Source organism: Tasmannia lanceolata, unplaced genomic scaffold (assembly GCF_043159265.1).
Source record: "Tasmannia lanceolata isolate RefF3 unplaced genomic scaffold, GAP_Taslan_0.1 ptg000007l, whole genome shotgun sequence".
Taxonomy (NCBI): Eukaryota; Viridiplantae; Streptophyta; class Magnoliopsida; order Canellales; family Winteraceae; genus Tasmannia; species Tasmannia lanceolata.
Window position 1 is genome coordinate 1,106,061 of NW_027518684.1, and position 23,961 is coordinate 1,130,021.

A 23,961-nucleotide genomic window follows, 5' to 3' on the forward strand; every position below is an offset into this window, starting at 1 on the left:
TGGATAATGATACAACCTCACATTGTCCTTTCCTTTTCAATTGGCTGCCTAGAGCTTTTTGGGATTTGTAATAGCTTTGGACAACTGCATAAATAATAAAAGAGAAATTATATCCCCGACCGTGAGATTATAAAAGGCGGGTAGAGACAAAACCTGTTGCCTTGGTTTGAACCAAGGAAAAGTCAACAAGAGGGCTTTCTCTTGGATTAAAATCCCAAGGGAGAGATGGTTTTCTCTCTCTCTCTCTGCCCTTTATAATCTCACGGTCTGCCACCATATATGTTCTCATAATAAAATATAAGATGAGTTCGGGTCATCATTAAGACATAGTAGTACAAATATCAGTATCCAAAATTTATTTGTAAGACAAGCAATTGCGATTGTTGTTGTGATGGGAGATTGATCTTATGTGTAAGCTTGTCAATGTAAAACTTTTTTATAGTTTCTGCATCATTGTTCTGCGTTTGGCCACTCAATTTCAAACTCCTTAAATGGAGCATTGTACATCTTTGTGTCATGGAGAGTTACCTACACTTGGGAGAAGCTAATGCAGTGGCATAATTTCTATCAAAGATTGATTGCCCTTGCAAAGGACAAGACATTCCTCTTTCCAATATCTCCCTACTCTCAACATATCCCTAGACAGCCATAAGGCCATATATACTAGAATGTAAATTCTTTTTCTTTCATTAATGAACTGGTAGGGTCTGCCAAACACCATCTTAGCCCCCCCGCATCATTGTTCTGCGTTTGGCCACTCAATTTCAAACTCCTTAAATGGAGCATTGTACATCTTTGTGTCATGGAGAGTTACCTACACTTGGGAGAAGCTAATGCAGTGGCATAATTTCTATCAAAGATTGATTGCCCTTGCAAAGGACAAGACATTCCTCTTTCCAATATCTCCCTACTCTCAACATATCCCTAGACAGCCATAAGGCCATATATACTAGAATGTAAATTCTTTTTCTTTCATTAATGAACTGGTAGGGTCTGCCAAACACCATCTTAGCCCCCCCCCCCCCCCCCCCCCCCCAAAAAAAAAAAAAAAAAATCTTCAATTAATGCCGTTCTCAAAATAGGTGCAACCTCATTGGTATACAATGAGGCACGCCAACTAGTATAGTGGGCTCCGCTTTTGATTGATCTGAACCGTTCATCTGAAAAGCTAGCTTTGGATCTTTCTATGGCCCCAATCCTAGTATCTAATAATGTGCACTTTTATCACTTTTTGCCGTTGAATGCGAACCATGCCTATGTCATTCTTCCTCAGAAAATGTATGTCATCAGATGTTACGATTGGACCAGACCATAGGCGTGAGTTATTGCCCATAAGAGATCCAACCGGCTTATCAAGTGGACGGTTTGGATCAATCAAAGGAAATGAACCAACCTTCAATAGCTAATCAAATAAAGAGGGGAACCATAATTAAAAGAAGGGAGTGCAGACATCATTTCTCCATATAAGCTGCAACAGGTATTCAATTAAATACATAGCCACTCACAAGAGAAACAAGAGAATGATATACTAAAGCCTCACTTAAAAAAAAAAAAAAAAAAGGCGAGTGGAGCTCAAGGAAAAGGAGTACAGTAGAATACAATTTGAATTTGGCAGTTTATATAATGTTACAAAGTAAAACAAATTGAAATATACAAATATATTGAATATGATTCTCAAAGAGCCTGAAAGAATGAACCATATAGGGGAAAGGTGTTTATGAAACCTGTGATGAGCTGAGGTGGTAATACCTGCCCATGTACAAGAACTTGGTGGTATCTCTCTATCAAGGAGAGTGCAGCTCTTTCCTGATCAACTTCATCCAAGGCACCTACATTCCAACCACAATAATAATAACAGAATTAGATAATTCAGCCGTTGTTAAAACCACCTGTTTGGATTGCAATAAAAAATATGAAAATTTTCTTTCTATGATTTTACGGGAAATGTTATGATTACGGTTGATTTAGAGGAATATCATCATAAATTGAAGGTCCCTCCAAATAAAAATTGAATAGGGTTCGTTCAAGTTAGCTTTTTTTTCGTGTAAAATATAGTAGGAAATTTTAGACATATTTTTCCTTTCCAAACTTTTCCATAAAATTCCAGCAATCCAAACAGCGCCTCAAGGGAAATGGCAGTCAGGTCCCACAAGCCTTTTCTAATCCACATGTTTTTACATCATCCCTGCCAGAGGAGGATCTACCGATTCTAATCACAAAAGTAATGGAGGCAAATAGTGTTTTGAACGGAGACATCTATGGAGAAACAATGACTGGAGTAAGAATTTGCTACTGAGCATCAACTTCAAGAAATATAGAGAATCATTATGAAAACAAAGCTATAAATGTTGATTCGAAATATGGGGCGGAGAACTTGGAAACTTTGAATAATGAGAAAACAACCTGGGCCAAGTGCACATGGGTGGGATATATTGATGATTTACTCACTGTTACAGTTCTTTTCACTGAATGAAATGAAATAAATATCAGCCTTCCACTTGGATTAAAGAAAATGTATCAATTTTAGATAATGTTTAAATTTGAAGTTTGGAAGTTCTATAGATAATGACAGGTACATCCTAATTCCCACCCATTATCAAATAAGAAAGACTGGCCTTAGTTCAAGATAAAGCTCTTGCCAATTTTAATAATGAGTGGAATCATGTATACATGATATAGAAGTTTGTTCGATTTCTGATTTGTTAATGTGAATTTTGAACTCCAAAAGCATTAAAAAAAAATGTTAGCTGTATGTTGTTATCTTTTCCACAGCTTTCATTCTGAAAATAAAAGGCATAGCTATGACCAGCAACGCAAGACACAAACCCATCAAGATGGTGAATTAATAGCCAAGCCATTTGCTCAATTTTTTTTAATGGCCAAGCCATTTGCTCAATTTGAAAGATGAAAGGAAGAAATGAAGTGCATAGCATTACTAGCTTACCTAATTCAAGCTCCTGGTCTTGATCTTCCACATCCCCTTCTTCGGCAATCATCTTGCTGTCCAAAGCCTCAGCTGCTTTCGCATATCTCTCCAAAAACTCCTCTTCCGTTTCTTCATGTACATCATCCTCAGAATCCTAAGTCAACCCAAAGGTGTGCAACAACTCCTATGTCATCTTTTTCTTCATAAATACTAGAGTATATTAGAAAGAAAGGTGGTACTCATGCCCATAGTTTTAAATTTTAAAAATTTCCACCGAAATTGCTTTTCCGAATTTTACATGATTTTGGTCGAAACCGAATTTTTCAGTTTCAGTTGTGGCCAAAATCGACATTTAAATCCTTGGTCATGCCGGGTCTAATAATACTTAAATCAGAACATCTACAACAGCCAGTGCGACAATCACTTTTGTAACCGTAATTGCGGATTGGTTTGCTTATTCACAAAACTGTTGAACAAGAAATAAGCAATTTTTAAGAATGATAATAATCAAAAAAAATATTATATAAGAAATTAGCACTCCCATACCTCATCGTCATCAGTTTCTTCATCTTCATATCCATCATCATCATTTTTTGTACCATCATCCTCATCATCTTCTTCCTGTACTTCTTTCAGACGTATTAATGCCTCTATTAGTGAGACTAAGCACTCCCGCAAAACTCCACTTCCAATGTCTGAAGTGGACCCCAGAAACCGTTCAACCACCTTTGTCAGTGTCATCACTGCTAGCATTACGGAGCAATCATTACAAATGCTATTTTTATTGGTCAAACAAGAAAGGTTCCAATAAGGCCCTTGGGTTTTCATAAAATGAGAAACCATAAAGGAACCCAACAACAGTGATTGAACAGTTAATCTAACAATTTAACTGAGAAAAACATCATGCAAGAAAACTCACCAGCTAACTTGATCTCAGACTCCAACGACAAAGCTTGTTCGAAAGAGCTACTGGAAATATATGCCAGTGCACGTGCCCAAATTGTGAGACCTCCGTCCTCATCCTTATTCAAAATATTTTCAACATTATCAGGATAATACAAATAACATGATGAAATAACCAGCAGCAGAGGCTTCCACAATCCAACAGGCTTGCTCCTAATCTGTCTGAAACGAGAAAATGCTGCCCGGGTAAAAGCTATCACCAATGACTCCTTGACATTTTCTGTTTCAAATGAGAACTCTGGAACATGAAGTAATAAATGTGCACATGAGCAAGCCCTCCAAGTTGCAGATGGGTATGCTGAAATGGCCTCAGTGACAAAAGAAGCGATGCCTTCAACAATGGAACATTGTGAAATAGGTGGGGCAGGTGGTAATGGCACCCTTCTTACAAAGAAATCCTTTAACTCGCATTTTTTATGTAAATTTACAACTTCCTGGATAGAATCAAAGATTGCTAAGTCCTCCATTTCTTCCCAAGCATCCCAGTCCGCAACTAGGTCAGCCCAAACTACTAACAAATCTGCAATCCCCGGCTCTAGAACTGTGTCTGTTTCAATAATGAATCTCATAATAGACCCGAGCAAAGCTGAAGCCTCATTTATGCAAGATGGAGGGGGCAATTTACTAGAAACATCTTCATCCTAATCATCGTCACAATTAGAAAAATAAAATATCAGTCTAAGCCAAAATGCCAGACATTTGGCAGATACAATAATTACACAGACCTGTTTTAATTCTTTGGAGTAATGAAGATTTTTAAGATATGCAGATGGCGCATGACAGTCACAAATATTGTTCTTGGGGATTTCTCGGCAAGGGAAAATTTTTGGGATGGATTAAATTTGTTTCATTTTTTCAGGTTTTTATCAGGAAAAAACAATAAAAATAAAATATATTAGAAATATATATAAATTAAGAAAATTTATAAAATAAAAATATAGTTAAAATACCGTAAAAATATCATGGTAAATGAAAATATCACTATATATTTTAAATTCTCGGGATTATTTCGATATTTTGTCGTTTTATCAAAATATCGCGATAAAATTACTATATTTTGGAAGTATCAGAGATATTCGTGACATAGGCATGCACACACCATTGGCTGCATGGCTGGGAGCCAAGCCTGTTGCAAGAGGCCAGAAAATGTTCTAGCAATGGTAGCCCAACCAGATCTCCACTCTTGGCTCGATTTGTTCTCCTTCACTTCATCTGACAAATAGTCCTCCCAAGTTTCGGCCATTGATGCTAATGCCGCAAAGCCCCGCTCTACAACCTAATATAGAAAAGTGTCAGTTTATCATTAGGATCCAGAGGCAAATCCACAACATCGAAACTGATCTGAAATCATAATTCCTTTTAAAAAGCTGAAACTATAATTAGCACACAAACTCCTATGTCGTTAGTTCCCACTTCTCAGTGCCATTTCTAATAACATTTAACCCCTCCTTTTTTCTGACACAATTTTCATCATAATTGTCAACTCGTGACCTGATTTCTTAATTTATGACTCATGACTCGACTCGTGACTCGTAAGAGTTTTTGACAAGAACATTAATTTATTTGAAAAAATATATATAATTATAAATCAAAAGATGAAGCATGAAAAAAACATAACCCAATAGCACATAGATAAAGCACTAAGCCAAAAATATAAATAACTATACACTTGTAACTTGCGTGCACAAAAATAATTAAGTTCTACGTTCCAACTTCCCAACCATCAAAACAAGAAGGCCCAAGCCCAGCGGCTCGACTCGACTCGTAAGTCTTATTTTTTCGAGTCGACTCGACTTGACTCATGACTCAACTCGTGACTCGTAAGAGTTTTTGACAAGAACATAAATTTATTTGAAAAAAAAAAAAAAATATATATATATATATATATATATATATATATATATATATATATATATATATATATAATTATAAATCAAAAGATGAAGCATGAAAAAAAAAAAACCCAATAGCACATAGATAAAGCACTAAGCCAAAAATATAAATAACTATATACTTGTAACTTGCGTGCACAAAAATAATTAAGTTCTAAGTTCCAACTTCCAAGTTTCCAACCATCAAAACAAGAAGGCCCAAGCCCAGCGGCTCGACTCGACTCGTAAGTCTTATTTTTTCGAGTCGACTCCCAATGACTTGTTTGAGTCACCAGACGACTCGAACGAGTCTTCAACGGAGGCAAGTCACCCATGCGACTCACCTCGAAAGCCCAGCTACTCAACTCGACTCGGGAGTTGACTCGTACGACTCGTAAGAGTTTGACAATCTACGAGTCACCCATGCAACTCACCTCGAAAGCCCAACGACTCGAATCGACTCGGGAGTCGACTCTTACGACTCCGTAAGAGTTTGACAGCTATGATTTTGATGACCAGGGGGTCTTATTTAAGGAGTAAGTATATGACGTCTGCACCTATTTTTTCCAAGGAAAACATGTGAAGCACATGAAACAAAACGCTAAGATACAAAACCATTACACCAGCATTCCAATTAAAAAATTCAAGGAGGACAACCTACTAGAATGTGAAACACATAAAATACCTGAGGCCATGGGTCTGGAATAGGAGGTATATGCTTAGAAATAGCCACAGCCAAGGTTGATACAATTTCTGGAATATGAACGGCCACCTTTTCATCACCGACCTCCACCACAGTAGATAGAAGCTGAAATAGAAGAGAGGACTCATTTTCATCTTCACTGCATGTCCTATTAACCAGGACTTGCAAGAGGGTCAACCATTCAGGTGGCAGGTAGTCATTCTGCAAAGAAAATAAATAATACTAGCTAAAAGTTAAAAAAGGCAGTTAATATTTTAAGTTCGTTAGTTTTTACAACTTTGATTCGGTCACCCTTACTTCAAGTAGTTCTGCAATCGCCCCAGCAGCAGAAGCACGGACGGGATAACAAGAAATATCACCTATATCTGACATGGCCAGTGCCTTCAATAATGAACAATATATATCTGCACTCATCTCCTGAAACATAAGATTGAAGTTAGAGAAATTGTGCGGATAAGTGCATGCATGTTATGCCATGATATTCACCATTCCTACAGTCTCACAAATATCATTCTCGGGAATTTCTCAGCAAGGGAAAATCTCAGGATAGATTTTTTTTTTTTTTTGGGTTTATATCCAAAAAAACGACAAAATAAAATTACTCAAATAAATAAAAAATATACACATTAAGAATAAAATATAAAATATCGTGATATTATCACGGCAAATGAAAATATCACAATATTTTTTAAATTCTCGGGATTAATATGGGATTTGTCGTTTTGTCAAAATATCGAGATAAAATTGCTATTTTTTGAAAATATCGGAGATATTTGTGACATACGCTACAGTTGACCACAAATGGAATGTGATACTTGCAACATCGCTTTGCTTAAACAGTAAATCAATTTTGAACTACTTGGCATGACAAGGATGACGGTAACTCCTAGAATAGTATGATTAATATGACATGCACAACAAATATGGTCCACAATCTCTTGACATATTGTTGGAAGGGTGTTTACTGCCAAAAGAAACAGAAAAGCATTGATGTAAGGGAACTCAAAGTGGTCCTAGGTTTCTTAAAATTACCAAATACTAAAATGCTTTGGAATGTCTACAAATGGCCAAATCATCCTGAAAACACACACAATGGTACTCACACAGAAGCAACTAGGATTAAATGATAGAAATGAATAAAAAGAGAAAATATGTAGGAGACATCTTACTTGAGGGAGACAGGATGCAAGTTCTCCAAGTACCCAGTTTGCAGTGGCAACCAAGTAAGGCAGAGAGGGTGATGGAAAATACAACGGTAGAACCCGACTCCGAACCAAAGTTGCCATGTATTCAGGATTTCTCTCTTTTAAGAACTGTAAAAACCTAAACTAATCAGAAAAAGAATTGTTACCCATACTAGTCTTAGACTTAGAATTGATTTACTGACTAAATCACATCAAATCTGCGTACATCTTGAAGGGCCCCATATGCCAAGAGAACCCCATAGTAACTGCCAAGATAAAGCGGAAGTCCAATGAAAAAACTGACCAAAAACTTGTATTAAGTGGAGAAATTTCAAATAAAAGGTATTCAAGAATCAAGATAACATTGAACATTGATTATTCACAACTAAAAAGACAAGAATAGTAAAGAACATTTGAATGACATAATGGAGAAAGAAAGGAGAAGAGATAAGAGAAGAATAGTTGTTGGGAAGAGATGAAGCATTTCATCAATTGTACACGAGAGATACAATAGCATACATACATGTTTGAACTATATGTCTAAAATACCCTTATTGAAGGGTAGCTCACCAAACCGTGAGCCATACACTTATTCTTATCTAACGCTCCCCCCTCAAGCTGATGTGTTTCCCTGAACACAATCATCTTGTCAATCAAATGGAAATGTTGGTTACTTCATAGACCCTTTGTGAATGCAATATGTGATGCATGAATTATTTATAAATATTTATATAAATTACATGTGAAATTTGGCAGGTACTAAATTGTTTGGCATGAGCAGCATTGCATGTCATTAGGTGTTTGAAGTTTTTAAACCATTATGGATGATTGCCTTGCTTATATAATGATTTCTAAGTGCGTATTTGTGCTTATTCAAGCCTTTCCTAAAGTTTCATCTTCAAATTCCATCATTTGCATATGTTTTCATACGTTTCCTTCATTTTACAGGATTTGCACCGAAACTGAAACGTTTCTGTTTCCGTGACAATATTGTAGGGCAATCTGACTAATATACCATCCAAAGGTCAGATCTAGAATAAGTCTCATTGTGATTGCATTGACAATTGAGCGAAAAGTTTCCTTGGAATAAAGGCTCTGTTGTTGGTTGGACCCCTTGGCTATCGGTTTATTCTTATACCAATCTATAATGCCATTAGGCTTCTGCTTCATTTTATGCACCCATTTGCACCCCCACTATGTTCATATCTGTAGACCTGGCTACAACATCCCAGACATCATACCTGCATAGAGCATTCATTCCTTTTTGTATGGCCTCAACCCACTTGTCATTAGGCACTCCTGTGTAAATGTAGATAGTTCATCTATCTTCACTGCTTGAGCAATTAAGGTTTATTTATGTATGCCCTGACAAGTACAATACCTCTCATAAGGCCACATGATACCTCCATTGTCTTTGTTGTTCAAGTACTTATCACTCGATACAAGTGGAGACAACAAGATGATCATAGTTACCACTGCTCAGGGCATGAACTCTATAATGTCTAAAGCCCCTAAAATGAAGAGGTCAAGAAGCCCTAAATTGAGTGGAAGAAGGGATTTGGTTTTTTGTTGAATTTGAATGAAGAAGACGAAAAAGAAGGGAAGGGCGTTAATGTACCTATTGTTAATTTGAGGTGATAAGTTACACCTTCACATAAGTTGCAAGGAGTGGGCCTTCTTTTATAGTAAGAGTTAAATTGAGTGCTACTGTAGTAATGTCAGCCTCAAGTGAGATGCATAGTAGCAAGAAAAGAAAGCAAGGAAGCAGAATAGTAGAGTTTGAGAGAGAAAAACAAGAGTTGAAGAAAAGAACAAAATGACTTATTGAAAGGGAGAATAAGATTTCAAAAATTATAAAAAAGTGGAAGAAGTAAATAAAAGCATAGACGGAAGATGGAGAAAAGAAGACGGAAGTTTCAAGGGGTGAGATTTTCCGAAAAGTGACAAGATGAGAGAGAGAGAGAGACCTCTTTCAGAAATTAGATTGTACCCTTGTGACACGAGCTTGCCTGCTCTGAAACCATATAAGTAGTTAACGACTACTTGAATCGTATAATGGAGAAAGAAAGGGGAAGAGATAGGAGAAGAGACAGAGTGGGGAAGAGATGAATCTTTTCATTAGTTGTAGATTGGAGGTACAAGAATAACCAGGTATTATGAACTTGTCAAGATATAGTTGTGAAGCATAACAATGGTCTCAATTATCCGTGATATAAATAGAAACAAAAAGCAAGGTTACTTCCCAGTTTTTCAAATTAACATTTTAACTGTTATTGCAATGGGTAGTTCTCATATGACCCAGCCAATTCTTACTCCTTTGAAGTCTTTGATGGGATCATGGTAACATCTGAGGGAATTGGGAACTTGGACAAAAATGGTATCACTGACAACTCCCCAACGGAGCTGTGTAGCTGTTTTCCCTTATTTCTCTCACTTTTCTTGCGTTTTGCAGAAGCTGCAGAAGTATTACTAGATGACACCACTGGAGGCCCCTGCAAAAACGAAAAAGAAATATATTTGGCAAGAACTCTTTGACTTCAGACTTGTTTTAGAGAGCATAGTTATTAACAGAAAATTGACCTTTGACAGTGAAATGACACCAAGTAAATTCAGTGCACTTTTCCTTGCCGTAAACAAGTCTTCATTCCATCCAGAAATTTCATCCTGCAAGGGGAAATAATCTCAGTGAACAACAAAAGCTGTTAAAATGTAAAAAAAAAAAAAGGGAAAATAAAAAGAGAATAGGATATGTATGACGAAGCCGCATACAAGATCAGATGGAAGATTCTTCCGAATGTACTCATCTGCATCGTCTTCCCATTCTGAAATATCCTTTACAGAATAATGAACAGTATCAGAACTTATGCCCCAGTATAACTAGCAATACTAAAAGAAACATCCAGGCTCACAAACCTAAGCAGCACTTCAAAACTAAAACTCATTGTCAAAGTACTTGATGCTAAACGAAAGAAACATCCAAGTTCACAAACTTAAGCTGCACTTCAAAACTAAAAACTATGGCAAATCAATTTCAGAGTTTGGCTGGCATCGAGTCCCTTTCCCATATGTTTGTGCAGTACATATACAAGTACACAGGTCCAATTTAAGTAATCAGGACAAAAAGAAATCAGGCCACTCTTCCCAGGCCATAGATGAAATGGAGTTCAAGATTTTCTAGCCATCATAGGGGATGAGCTAGTAAGATTTATAATTATTAAGTCTCGCATGCCTTCCTGTGTTATCTTCAAGCTGATCTTTTATAATGATTTCCTTAACATAATTTTCATTCTTCCGATAACGGTGGAGAGTAATATCCTCATTGCATTAGTGAAAATATAAGATAACTCACCTTATGGTTCATTACTAATGCGGGGAAGATTGCAGACTCCAGCAACAAAGAAAAATTCGGTGAAACTAATCTCCATCCCTGAAAGTATTTTCAGAAGAAGAAATGGTCAAAGAATCGAAGGAAAACTAATAACACACCTATCCCGCTGAAAACACTCAGACTCAGTGGTCAGGATCCTGACCTATGTCACAAATATCGTTCTCAGGAATTTCTCAGCAAGGGAAAATCTCAGGATATATTACATTTTTTTTATTTTTTCAGGTTTATATCAGGAAAAAACGATAAAAATATAATTATTTAATAAATATATAAATATATAAAATTTAAGAAAAAATATAAAATAAAATTATTGTAAAAAATATCGGGAAAATATCGCGATATTTTATTATAAAAATAAAAATATCGGTAGATTTTTAAAATCTCGGGATTATTTCGGGATTTTGACCTTTTATCAAAATGTCACAATAAAAACGTGATATTTTGAAAAAAGAACTACAAAAAAAAAAGAATAAAGCAGATAGACCCACTTGATGCAAGTGGTTAAACCATTGTTGCATGTAGACACATAAATTTAGTCAGGCTTTGAAAAGTACAGGAGGAAAATCGCATGGAAGAATGACAAACAAGCCCCAGTAAAAGAGGTTTCTGAATATGAAACTAAAGAAGGAGAAGAACTTACAGGGCCGGTCTCTAAAACATGTGAAATAACATCAAAAGCTAACGAAACAATCCTTTCCGACAAGAAACCCAGATTCTGCAGGAACACCAATATTTAGAATATCATGGATAGGCAGAATTTTGCATGATGATTGAGGTGAAAACGAGCTAATGTAGTGCAACTTTCAGACATAGAGCAGGTTTATCAACTTTTTTTAAATGAAAAAAAAATAAAATTCACAAAGATCGACTAGGCAAAGAATTAAAGTAATGCAATGCATAAATCAGGTTTCTTAAACAGTTAAAATGCTAGAATGTCCGGAAACTCAATTAGTATCAATCAAGTTTTCAAAACTTTCAGTACAGAGTACAGACCATCATCCATGTATTTCATAAGATCCACATATAGAAGAACACACATGTTTTCTCGTTGGAATGTGTACCACATATCTTATTTACAACAGCCTTTTCAGCTTGTTGTGTGCAGCATATGTAATGTACTAAAAGGCAATTCATTGTTAAGGTTGTGATTCTCCCAAGCAAAATTCAAAAATAACTCCAAAAAATTAGCTCAAAACCTCATGCACATAAAGCATAAAAGAATGTTATATCTTTGGACCTAATGCAGTTATTTGAGTGAATAACCATAGTCTTTGCTGAGTATTCATTGCTATCTCAGGGAATGATCGGCTCTACGCGCCTTCAACCAAGCAAGTTCATAGTTTATCAGGCACACCACAACAATCACCAAACCATCTAGGCTTTTCGTTTCAAACAAGTGACACAAATTCCCCCTTCGTGACTTTTCATTACTTTCATTTATGTAATACTGACAAGAATGACTCCTACAGGGCTACACTGTGACATATCTCAAGTCTCAACGATCTCTCCTGAAGCAGGCAGCTGGCCGAAAACTAACTCAAAATTGGATTGTATCAGCACTTCTGTATGAACACCAGCCAACTGATCTTCAATCTTCCCGTAAGGCACACTTCATGTGAACGAGGTATTAAATTCCGGTTTCGGTCAGCATGGAAACTGAAAGATTTCCGTTTCGGTGGAAATCTTGTAAAATCGCAAAATGCATTTCGCGGATGGTCTGTTGTATGTGACAACAGCCACCTCTTGAATAAAGACAAAATCTGCTGAAAAGTGAGCATGTATGGCTGCCACCGTCAAGTACCGCAAAACGGTACCCCGTACCACCCTTGATCCAACAACAGCCCACTTTTTAAGAGGCTGCTGTTGGATCAAACATCAAGGGTGGTACGTCTAACATACCACCTTGACCGTACTTCAGGTCGGCCACCATATAATCTCTCTCTCTCTCTCTCTCTCTCTCTCTCTCTCTCTCTCTCTCTATATATATATATATATATATATATATATATATGGGATTTGCTAGCGTCCATCTCAAAAGCATTTCGTGGATGGTCTGTTGCATGTGACAGCAGCCACCTCATGAATGAAGACAAAATCTGCTGAAAAGTGAGCCTGTATGGCTGCTCTCACATGCAACAGACCATCCGTGAAATGCCTTTTGTGATGGATGCTAGCAAATCCTATATATATATATATATATATAAGCGTCCATCGCACACACACACACACACACACACACATATATCATGAAGATGTAGTATTCATCTAGGAGTTACATAATGATTACTGGTATCGAATAGAATACAGGTGTAAAATACTTACACTGACATTAGGGCTTTGCTTGACGATTTTGAAAGCACAAGTTACGATGTTTGGCATCAACCTAAGGCAGGGGATATGAAAAACAATGTTGATACAGAAAGACAAACCAAATACAACATGACCAAAATTTATCCAGTATATTACTTGTCATAATACTTCCGGTGTCGAGTGACCAAAGCAGAAAATATGAGCAAGCCCCTCTTCCCAGCCTTTAGCCTCAGTAAATGCCCATCTTCAGGAATCGCAGGATCCAAATTCAATGAGTCCATAATCACAATAAGATCTCGACAAAATGAAGGCAAAAGAAGGATTAAAGCTGATGGCATATGTGATCGCACCTGCAAAACTAACTTCTGGTAAATGTTCAAAATGAAGCACCAAATGTAACAGAGTAACAGATGTGTAAACACAACAGAGAATTGGGCAGTAATCGCAATATCTCATTATAATTGTACACATTCTCATTAATTTCCCATGGTTGAGAGCAAATAGCTAATAAGTGTAACAGAAACTAACAAATAATTAATTCCAGAGAACGAGCATTGCTAAAATAAAAATAACTATAACTTACGGAAAAATATATGCACTTGCATATGATAAGCAGGGCTCTCTCAATTTCTGCATCCCCTCTTCCTTGGAACGATAAAGCCTGTTTGGTGCACCATGAATAACACTAGATTGTCTTCTCTTATCGTTCAAAAAAAGAAAAAGAAAAATTGGTCTAATAGAGAAGAACTGTATATAAAAAGAAGTTAACTCACTCAACCTTCTCAAGTAAATGATGGAATGCAGCTAGCAAAGGTACAAGAATATCTTTCGCTATTAGCTCCAACTGTTGTGGAACGGGCTCCTTTGCAAGTTTTGGATTCAAGAAGTACTGAAAATTCGCAAATAGAGAAACCAACAACTATGAGAAATATTAAATGTACATTACTAGAAAATACTACAAAAATATGAGAAATATTAAAAGATGCATCACAAGAAAATACTAAAAAGATATATTTTCCTCAAGCATAACATCGTGGAGTTTGTAAGTATTAAAACTTACGTACCTGATCTCTGAGAGAAGCAGAATTGTGGCCTTTCATACATATTAGATATTACACAATTTAAATTAACGCAAAGCCAACAGAAGAGATCAGAACATAATAGCTTTAATCCGGGAATCAGATTTGAGACTAGTGTAATGTATGCCTTTCATAGGATTGGACAATGCCACCGGGAAAGTAATCAACTCCAAAATGCACAATAACAATAGTTACAGGTAGACCTGGAAGACTTCTATTCTCCTATGCATTGCAATAGGCAGTTACAGTTTACCTTAAAGACAGCATTGCTATTTTATATTTTTGCCTATATATTTTTAGTATAGATTTAAGTTTCTCCTCAGAACATCTGAAACCATATATTTTTAGTATAGATTTATGTTTCTCCTCAGAACATCTGGTTTCAGAATTATTGCTGCAAAACCGAATGGAATCAATATCATAGAAATTCAAAGTCACAGGAATGTATAGGGTTGCAAGAAAGGTTGTAAACAGGGTTAACACATCTATGAAGTTTAGAAAATTAAACTAGTGCATAATGACTATATCTTCTCGAAAATGTAGGTTTGACAAATTACAGGACTTAGATTTGAGACAATTTAATGTGCACTTTTGAAAGGATTGGACCAATGTCACCAAAAGAAGTAACTAATTTCGAAAAAAAGAAGTAACTAATTTCAAATTGCACAGACAAACACTGTTCTAACTTCTGCCTCTAGAAGAACCCTAAGCATTACAGTAAGAACTTACCGTTTACCCAAATTATATGTTTGCCTAGATATTTTAGATAAAAGATGTAAGTTTATTATAACAACATGTGACTTCAGAATTATTCCTGCAAAATTGAATGGAAATAATAACATAGAAATTCAAAGACATGGGAATGGGGACTCTTCCATACTTCTAGTTCTTTAACAAGGGACGAAAGGGGGATTGGCATTTCAAAAAAGGAAAGAGGGACAACCCTAGTGACAAGAAACAGCAAAAGTCACAGTCATCATCAAGGTTGACAGGAAACTAGTAGCCTGCACCAAAGAAATTAGTACCTAGCAAACCTCGTCGAAAGCCTTGGGGAATCTCCAAGACAGGCTGTAAATAGGGTTAGCGGTTAGCCCACCTAATAAGTATAGAAAATCGCACTAACACATACTCACTGAAATGTCTCGGTTAGAGCATAAAAGATTAAATAACGCCTTCTCCAAAAGCTTAAGCTTTTGGAGTAACTGGCAGTTTCACATGGTATCAGAGACCCAGGTCCTGTGTTCAAATCTCAAAACTCCCTGATATTAAAAAGTCCACATGCAAAGTCAACCCAAAAAGAGGGGCCACATTTGCCACGTGTAGGCCAACCATAAAAACGCAGGGCCACACGTGAGGAGGAGTGTTAGAGTATAAAAGATTAAGTACCGCCTTCTCCAACAGCTTAACCTTTTGGAGTAACTGGTCGTTTCACAGTCTCAAATATGTCAGTTTGACAAATAAACATATTTAAGTTGACACAATAAATTATATCCAGTCACTCAGCAATTGCACGGAGCGGACTTACTGAACAGCAGAAAATTGTCCCCAACTAAATAAACACTAAGAATGCGTATTAAAAGTTCGGACAGAAAAAAATACATACCTGGAAGGGTTTGATAATCGTTTGAAGAACTGTAAGGGCATTTATGGTTTTACATTGATAATGTGAACCTTCATTTAAAATATTGCTGTTTTGAATAACTGATCGCAGTTCAGGTAAAAATTCCGGCCATGAATTCTCCTTTACAAAGTCAGCAACAACAATAACTCGGAACTGCAGACAAATACCACATACACGAGCAAAATATGTTATGAACTTGTTTACTTCTTTGAGAATCATCTTATGTATGTACTTAGCCCTATAATACAACAAAAACATGCAAATCCACAAATTAAAGGAACTTCCAGATTTTAGATGAACTGGTTAAACATGAAAGACTGAGCAGACAGAATGAAAAAAACAACCACAAGTGAAGAACAGATGCTTGTCATTAGAAATACGAATAGTAGAAGAAACATGATGGCGACCCAACTGACCATTCAACCTAAGGTCCAAATTTAAGTTGTGTGTGTGTGTGTGTATTGAGTTGAGTGTGTATATGTGTGTGTATACATACATACATACATACATATATATATTGTGTCTCAAGGCTTTCTAGCAAATCATGGATGCAAAGTCTACTTTTTCAAGTTGCGAGGCCTTAATCCCTTGATGTGACACCTAGGGTTCCGTTGGTGTGACTTTGGGATTGCTAGTAGCATAATTCTCTTCTTCTTTCGAGAAATGTCAAAGCTTCTTCGATGAGATGTTAAAGAAAACTCTTGGTGGGGTTCCTTATATAAGTATATTGTAATGTTATTACTTTCCGGCATATGTCTGGATGTCTGGAGCTTCGAGATTGCTAGTGCGATTCTAGCATAATTTTCTTCTCCTTTCGAGAGATCCCAAAGCTTCTTCGGTGAGATGCTAAACAAAACTCTTCATGGGATGCCTTGAGATAAGTATATTGTTTCATTAGTACTTCCGGTATACATCTGAACCCTTCTAAACCTACCAAAAACCTAGTAGAAATTTTTTTCCAATCTAATCACATTTTAGCATCCAAAATCCTAGTTTTCACCCATCCTTTCCTCCCTTATTCTCAAACATATTTTCTCATATTCCTAAATCATCCAGATTTCCCAATTTTTTAGAAACTCAAGCACCTTCAAGAACCTATCCTAAACTCCTCAATCCGTGATTAAAATCAACAGACATAATCTCTTCCATAGATTCATTCTACGTCAGTTCAATATCAGAGAGAAGTAGTGGTCATTCCTTCAATCGTCTTGCATCAAATATGGTATCAGAGCTCAGGCTGGAAACATGTCGTCTAAATGCAATCCTGATCAAATAATTGAGTTATTGGAAGGCTTAAGCTCCAAATTTGAAGGGTTGTTGTCCCACCTTGATCGTGTGGATCGTATTCACCAATATTTTCAAGCACGTCCTCTAGCCTTGGAGAACCACAGGTTGCAGTGTCAGGACTTCGAGCCGGAAAAAAAATCCATGATACCTTCCATGGAGTGCACGGAATTAGAACAACGGACCCAAGCCACTATCATCATACAAAGCTGGCTCTGATGATATGTAGTTGATATGGATTACACAAGGATAAAGACGGAGGCGATCTTTATTAAACAAGTCTGGAAAAGAAAAGTCGGTCGACAGAGACAAAAGGAGCTTCAGATAACTCCAAAGGATGTTGAGACGCAACAAACTCCCAATGCTTATTATGCATTGGAAGCATGGTTTTAAATTTCGGTTTCGGCTAAAATTTCAGACTTATCCGAAACCGAAATTTCAGCAAAAATCCTGAAATTTCGGGCGAAATTTCGTATTAAACGCGTGAAATCCGGTTTTTTTTGGGAGAAATTTCGGTAATTTCAATCGAAATTCTTTAACGAAATAAAAAATTAATGTTTTATTATAAATTTCGACGAAATTCCCGAAATTTACGAATTTTCGAACGAAATTTGGTAAATTTTGGGAATTTTGATTTCTGTACGTTTCAGTTTCGTTCCTCACCGAAATCTGAAATTTCGGTCGGAAATTTCGGATTTCAGTCGAAATTTAATACCATGATTGGAAGTACAAAATTAATTGGAAATGACAAGCGTTTGCAACATGTGTGAGGATCACATTTGACGAACTCCCACTAATAATCCTGACTATCATACATGATGGTGACAAGTCTTTTAAGTGGAGTAGTATAATGCGGATCATCCTAAGGTCTAAATTTTAATTTTTAGGTGTCTTTTAAGTCACTTAATTTATAATAGGGGTAGATAATCTTATCCCACCAATTTCTTTTCTATCATTCTTATCCCATCAAAATTACTTCATTTTTTCCGAGTTATGAGTGTCTTAAATAAGCCCCACACATGTATTGCGGGAATTTTAAGTGGGGAGCAAGTTCTAAGTTATTCGAGGGTATTTTAGTCCAAAATTACTAGGTTTTCATTTAAGGTTTTAGAATTTTCTAGTTCTCTTCTTTTTCTAATATATTGTAAGCCTCAGAACACTTTTCTTTTATTAAATAATGATGATGAAATATAGATGTCATGGATGGATGGATGGATGAAAATGATTGTTCTTTGCTGCTATGCAAAATTGTGGGTGTGAAGCCTTCATGTTCAAGGCTCTGTTTGTGATGCCTAGGGTATTACTTGTGTGATTCTAAGAAACATACTTCGTCTTTGATGAGAAGCCAAAGAAAATTATTGGTAGGATGCCTTGAGATAAGTATTTTATTTTTTTCGTTCTTTGAAATCTAGATTTCTCTTATTTCAACTCTTCTTTTCTTGGTTTCGTCGACAAAAACAATATGCCTAAGAAGCAGAGATATTTGTTCCCGTTGCATAAAACCTCAAAACCCTAATTTTTCTTTTTTTTACGCATCTCATCTCAATCTAATCCCCGCGTCCCTTAATCTTACCCAAAACCCTTGCACGCTGACACACATTCCCGGCATATGGTCTGCACACCAATAAATCAACCCTAAACCTAGTAATAATATTTTCCCAATACAATTACATATTTTAGGATCGAAAACCCTAGCTTCACTCATTCTTTTCACCCATATTCCCAAACCTAATTCCCTATATTCTAAAATCACGCCACTTAAAAGAACCTGCGCTAAACCCCCCATCCGTGATTAAATTTAGCAGACATAAGTTGCCTTTCTTTTATCGGTCTGTCATCAGACTTGCTACCAGAGCAAGTAACAGTTTTTTACGTCGATCGTCTTGCATCACATTATTTACTGATTTTGAGGATTCATGGTTTTATATTTGTATTTGGAGATACAAGATATCATCCAAACTTGAACTCACAAAATCACAACAGTAATTCAGTTTTAATCATACAAAAAAATACAGCTTTACTTGATTCTTTATTCAGAGGGTTGTTGGAAAAAAAAAACATTTCAAGTAGCATATCGATTCTTGATTTTGAAGACTGTATAATATTATCATCACACACTGGTGTCATAGCGTCCATAGTAGATCTTGCCTTGTGTACACCCATGTTGTTTACACGTCGCTCGACCTTTCAAGAAAAACTTGCAACAAATCCATCATGTTGTATGCCAACATAATAATATAGAATACAATCCTATTGAGTGAGAGCATCCAAAATCCAATAAAGAAAATTCATGCAGAGTTTTCACATATCTACATGTTGTGAACATGGAAGTATCAATCTTTCAAGGAGTCCTTTCAAAATCCCTAAACTAAAATTCCTAGACAAAGAGAGACAATATAAGGAAGACAAATATATAATGCTAATTGGTTACTGCTTTCACCTTTTCATTGCAATAAAGATACAACACAAAAAAACAAAAAAAAGATCCAAAGCACAATGCATACAGCTTCAACTAAAACTTTGAGAACAGCCGGTTCAACTTGAAGCAAAGCTTGCACAAGCTCATTCCTGAACTCATGATGAACTTTTGGAGAAAAGGTATCACCCTCAATACAACGCCGGGTGAAGTTCTTTAGATAAGTTGCAGCAGCTATTCTTTGCCCAAGATTATCACCGCCTTCAAAGAAACAAGAGAAACCAAACATAAGAATAAGAAAATCTTTTTTGTCAAAGTATAAAAAAAGTACATATTCTGGCCAAAAATAGTTTGCCACTAGCAGGATGACTAACCAATAAAGAAGAACAGCAGTCAACATTACGCAATATATGTGTGTGTGTACATGTATTTACATATATACAGACACATATACATAAAACATATAAATTCTATGATGTGTTAGAGAATTCCTCTCTCAAAATCCCCATCCTTCAAAGGTCGTGGCCACCTGAGAGAGACCTAATCTTGTGTCTGAATCTACTGTTGTGCATAAGGATTGGCCTGAACAAGGCACTACAAACTTCCAAGATCGTTGAATCAATGAACAAGATAATCTTGGAGGCGAAACTTATATTGATTAAGATCAAAATTTTCCTCACATTAAAATAGAGTTTCCGCGATAGGATAGTAGCGATCCGAATGGTAAGGTGTCTCGAGCAGAGCGATATTTCTGATTACATCAGACAATGGAGGATCTTAGGGTCGCAATTGCTTCTATCAATCTTGAGGGAGAAGCTACCCTATGCTATGATTGGTTTGAAGAAGCCTGCCATGGAGTTCGTACTTGGAAGGAGTTCATGGAGGGTTTATTGGTTCATTTTGGCCCATCTGGGTACGAATACATCCATGGCGAGCTAGCAAAAATAAGACAAACGACAATTGTCTTAGAGTATCAGGGCCGCTTCGAACAACTCTCCAAATGAGCTCAATACTAGTTAGAGCCCCAATTGGTTGGGACGTTTGTAGCAGGGCTCCAACCAGACATTAGATGGGAAGTTAAGACATATCATCCTTGCACGATGACGACGGCTATCTCTTATACGTGATTGCAGGAGGAAAGACTCAATGAAGATAGTTGACATTCATACGAAAGCTTTACTAGTCGACCCCTTGATCTGCTTCGAGAAGGTCGCATCGAATCCACAGGGCGCAACGTGAATGTGAGGCGATTGATGGAAGAGGAACTCAAGGACCGAACGACAAAGGGGCTATGTAAGAACTGTGATGAGAAATGGCATAAGGGTCACCGTTGCGGACAAAAACAGTTGTTGATGATTGAGCCAGCGAGCGATCCCGACGAAGAGGATGAGGATAAGGGTGGAAGAAGTGTGGCTACAATTGGCCATTATCATATGGAAAAACTAGTGGGCAATCATCGTCTGGAAAAGCTAGTGCAAAAGTAGCATGATGCCTTCCCAGTGCACCAGAAATTTCGAGACAATATTAGTAATAAACCTTGAGGACAAGGTTGAAATTAAGGGCGGGGGAATGTGAGAATCAGTTTTCCTTATTTAGATTATTTTCCTTAGGAATACGTTTCTATTGCAATAGGTTTCCTTTTTCATGTTTCCTATTATGTTGATTTCTTTTCCCGCTTGCTCTTTTACAATTCTATATAGTGTAGGTGCGTATGGCTATTGGCACATTGGACCTGTTTTCCTCTTTCTCTATCTTCTTCTTCTTCTCTATTTTCTGTTTTGATATAACAGTGTTCTACCATGATCAGATCTGATATATTCAAAATCCAAACAAATTTATTCCACTCTAGTGGGAGCCATCTAGGCACTGAAATTCCTAAAACTAACACCAACCGATCGTACACAAGCTAAATCAAACAAAGAGTAATCATAAAATCAAGAAGAAGACGAGGTAAAAATAAAGAACAAGAAATACAGAAAAAAGAAGAAGTATACCTGTGGCAATGGAGATTAGGGAGAGAGGAAATTTGGGGAGGTGAGAGAAGCGATCGAGAGCTTCGGTCGCAGACCAGACTGAGGTCTTGTCAGGGCTAAGGGTCTGGTTCAGAAGCTGGGCGATTTCAGAAGCTAGGGTTTCCATTTTTCGATTCTTTTTGGGAGAGAGGACGAAAATGAATAAATCAAACGGGAGAAGTAGAAGGCATGGCGGGAAGAAATTGGCTTGCCCTAAAACTTTTTAGAAACGAAATGACCAAAACAACCCTGAAATCACGAGAAGCATGTTTGGACTTTGGAAAGAAACGAGCGTACAAGCGGACTTGGCCGGGAAAAGGAAAAGAAAATAACAACAACAACGAGGGAAATGATATATTCTTCCCTACTTATTTCCTGAGACACCTCTTGTAGAGTAAAAAGAGGAGTCATTAATAAACTAGCGTGGGGTGTGCTTGGGAAGAAATGGGGGCTAATATATCATTCCGCTTGATTTCAATGGGGTGCAACCGTGCAACTTAGGCAGGGTCAAACTCTATTTCGATTCGGATTGGTTTGGCGGGTTAAATACATGCTAATAAAAAATAGGAAAACACTTTGAAAAAGAGATTCCGTCCGGTCTGGGAAATGAAAACGAGACTGAAATGACCTTGATTGGATGATCCTATAACCTTCCTCGGTAAGCCATCTTTGTGAGCCCCTGTAGGACCCAAAGCTGCACATAAATATTAGTAGCATACTAGCAGATATTTTTACATGAATTATGTTCGCACATAGCATGCCCCCGCTGCTTTCCTTGACAATTGCCGGAATTTTTTTGGTTCTTGGAATTTTGTTGAACAAAAAACTTCCTGGGAGATTTGGGGGGGGGGGGGGGGGGGGGGTGGGGAATTTCTTGGAAGTATCCTAGTAAAATAAAAATCCCATGTTTGGTTGACCGGATAGGCTTTGTTTGATTGCTTGAACTGTTGGGAAGAAAAAAATATATTCTGCAAGCTTATTTTTTGTTCCTCAGAGTATATTTTTTCCTTCCAGGGGTTTCGTGTGGGGTTATTTAGGTTCCTAGGATTATTTTGGGCCCACCAACCAAACGTGGGTTTCCTGCGGAAATTCCACAAAAGTCCCAAGAATCAAACTATTGGAGCGCTCATATCATATCAACTTGTTTAAATAATAAAAGTTAAGATGAGTTCGTACAATTATCAAAACATGGTAGTGCAAATATAAGTAGCCTTTGTACATAGTAGTATCGTTACATGTTTGGATACTCATATTTATAGGTCTCTTGCTGAACTTATTAAAATAAAGAGCTTCGTCTTGGTGCATTGCCACATAAACCTTATTACATCAGCATCATACACATAGGGCAGCACCATGACGGGACAGTAGTAATAAGATCTCATCAATTAGAAAACAAATCGAGGTGGAATAGATGGATGACTAAACAAATAAGGAAATTACATTTAGGTTACGTTTGGCTACAATGAGTTCTTTTTTCATGATAAACTAGTGTCTCCAATTGGTTAGACAGGGGCAGGGCATATGAAGTGGATCAAACTCAAGAAACAAAAAACCTCAGGAAAAAGAACCCTACACAAAATAGGATCGACATTTTCCTGATTTTTTACTGCTTCTCACCCACATCTCAATCTCGCCCCTCAAATCTCTCAGTTACACTGGATCCTCATAATGGAAGAATAGTGGTAGACTGGTAGAAGAAAGACAGGAAAAAAACATCATAATATCTTCGAGGAAGGAGCTTAGTGTTGTGATTATCTCATTAACCTCGAGAATATCACAATGATTTAATTTATCAGCAAATTAATAACAAATGAAGAAAAAGAACATCATAATATCTTCGAGGAAGGAGCTTAGTGTTGTGATTATCTCATTAACCTCGAGAATATCACAATGATTTAATTTATCAGCAAATTAATAACAAATTATAAGCTTTGGTGGTGCACACAATCCACATCCACACAAGGGGGTGCTCTTTAAGTCTGTAATAGGGACTGCTCGGATTGCAAGAAATTTCTGGAAAAGTTGAGAAAAGAAAAACTTTTCCAAAATTTCTCGCTTTCTATTATTTAATTAAACATGAGAAATGTAAATTGGGAAATGCTAGCGTCCATCGCAAAAGGCATTTCGCGGCTGGTCTGCCGCATGCCAGACCAGCCACCTCGTGAATGGAGACAACCTTTTGCAAAGGACCCTAGCAAATCCCA

At 36.9% G+C, this 23,961-nt stretch overlaps 1 protein-coding gene across 2 annotated transcripts; it reads right to left on the reverse strand.

Annotated features, from left to right (window-relative positions):
• Positions 1 to 1,429: 1,429 nt before the first annotated feature.
• LOC143881344 (ARM repeat superfamily protein) lies at positions 1,430 to 22,084 on the reverse strand. 2 transcript variants are annotated; one of them, XM_077384360.1, is made up of 21 exons: positions 21,740 to 22,083; positions 19,834 to 20,006; positions 16,028 to 16,198; positions 14,124 to 14,234; positions 13,929 to 14,006; positions 13,502 to 13,695; positions 13,358 to 13,418; positions 11,676 to 11,750; positions 10,997 to 11,074; positions 10,417 to 10,479; positions 10,228 to 10,311; positions 9,961 to 10,139; positions 7,874 to 7,913; positions 7,633 to 7,776; positions 6,761 to 6,880; positions 6,446 to 6,664; positions 4,989 to 5,165; positions 3,846 to 4,530; positions 3,473 to 3,669; positions 2,945 to 3,080; positions 1,430 to 1,829 (listed from the first exon to the last, which is right to left on the reverse strand). In XM_077384360.1, the coding sequence occupies exons 1-21, from the start codon at positions 21,882 to 21,884 to the stop codon at positions 1,675 to 1,677; spliced, it is 3,285 nt and encodes a 1,094-aa protein (XP_077240475.1). In that variant the 5' UTR covers positions 21,885 to 22,083; the 3' UTR covers positions 1,430 to 1,674. The 2 variants fall into 2 exon arrangements, with proteins under 2 accessions (XP_077240475.1, XP_077240476.1); XM_077384361.1 differs by lacking the exon at positions 10,997 to 11,074 and having other exon boundaries at positions 21,740 to 22,084.
• Between the last annotated feature and the right edge of the window lie 1,877 nt (positions 22,085 to 23,961).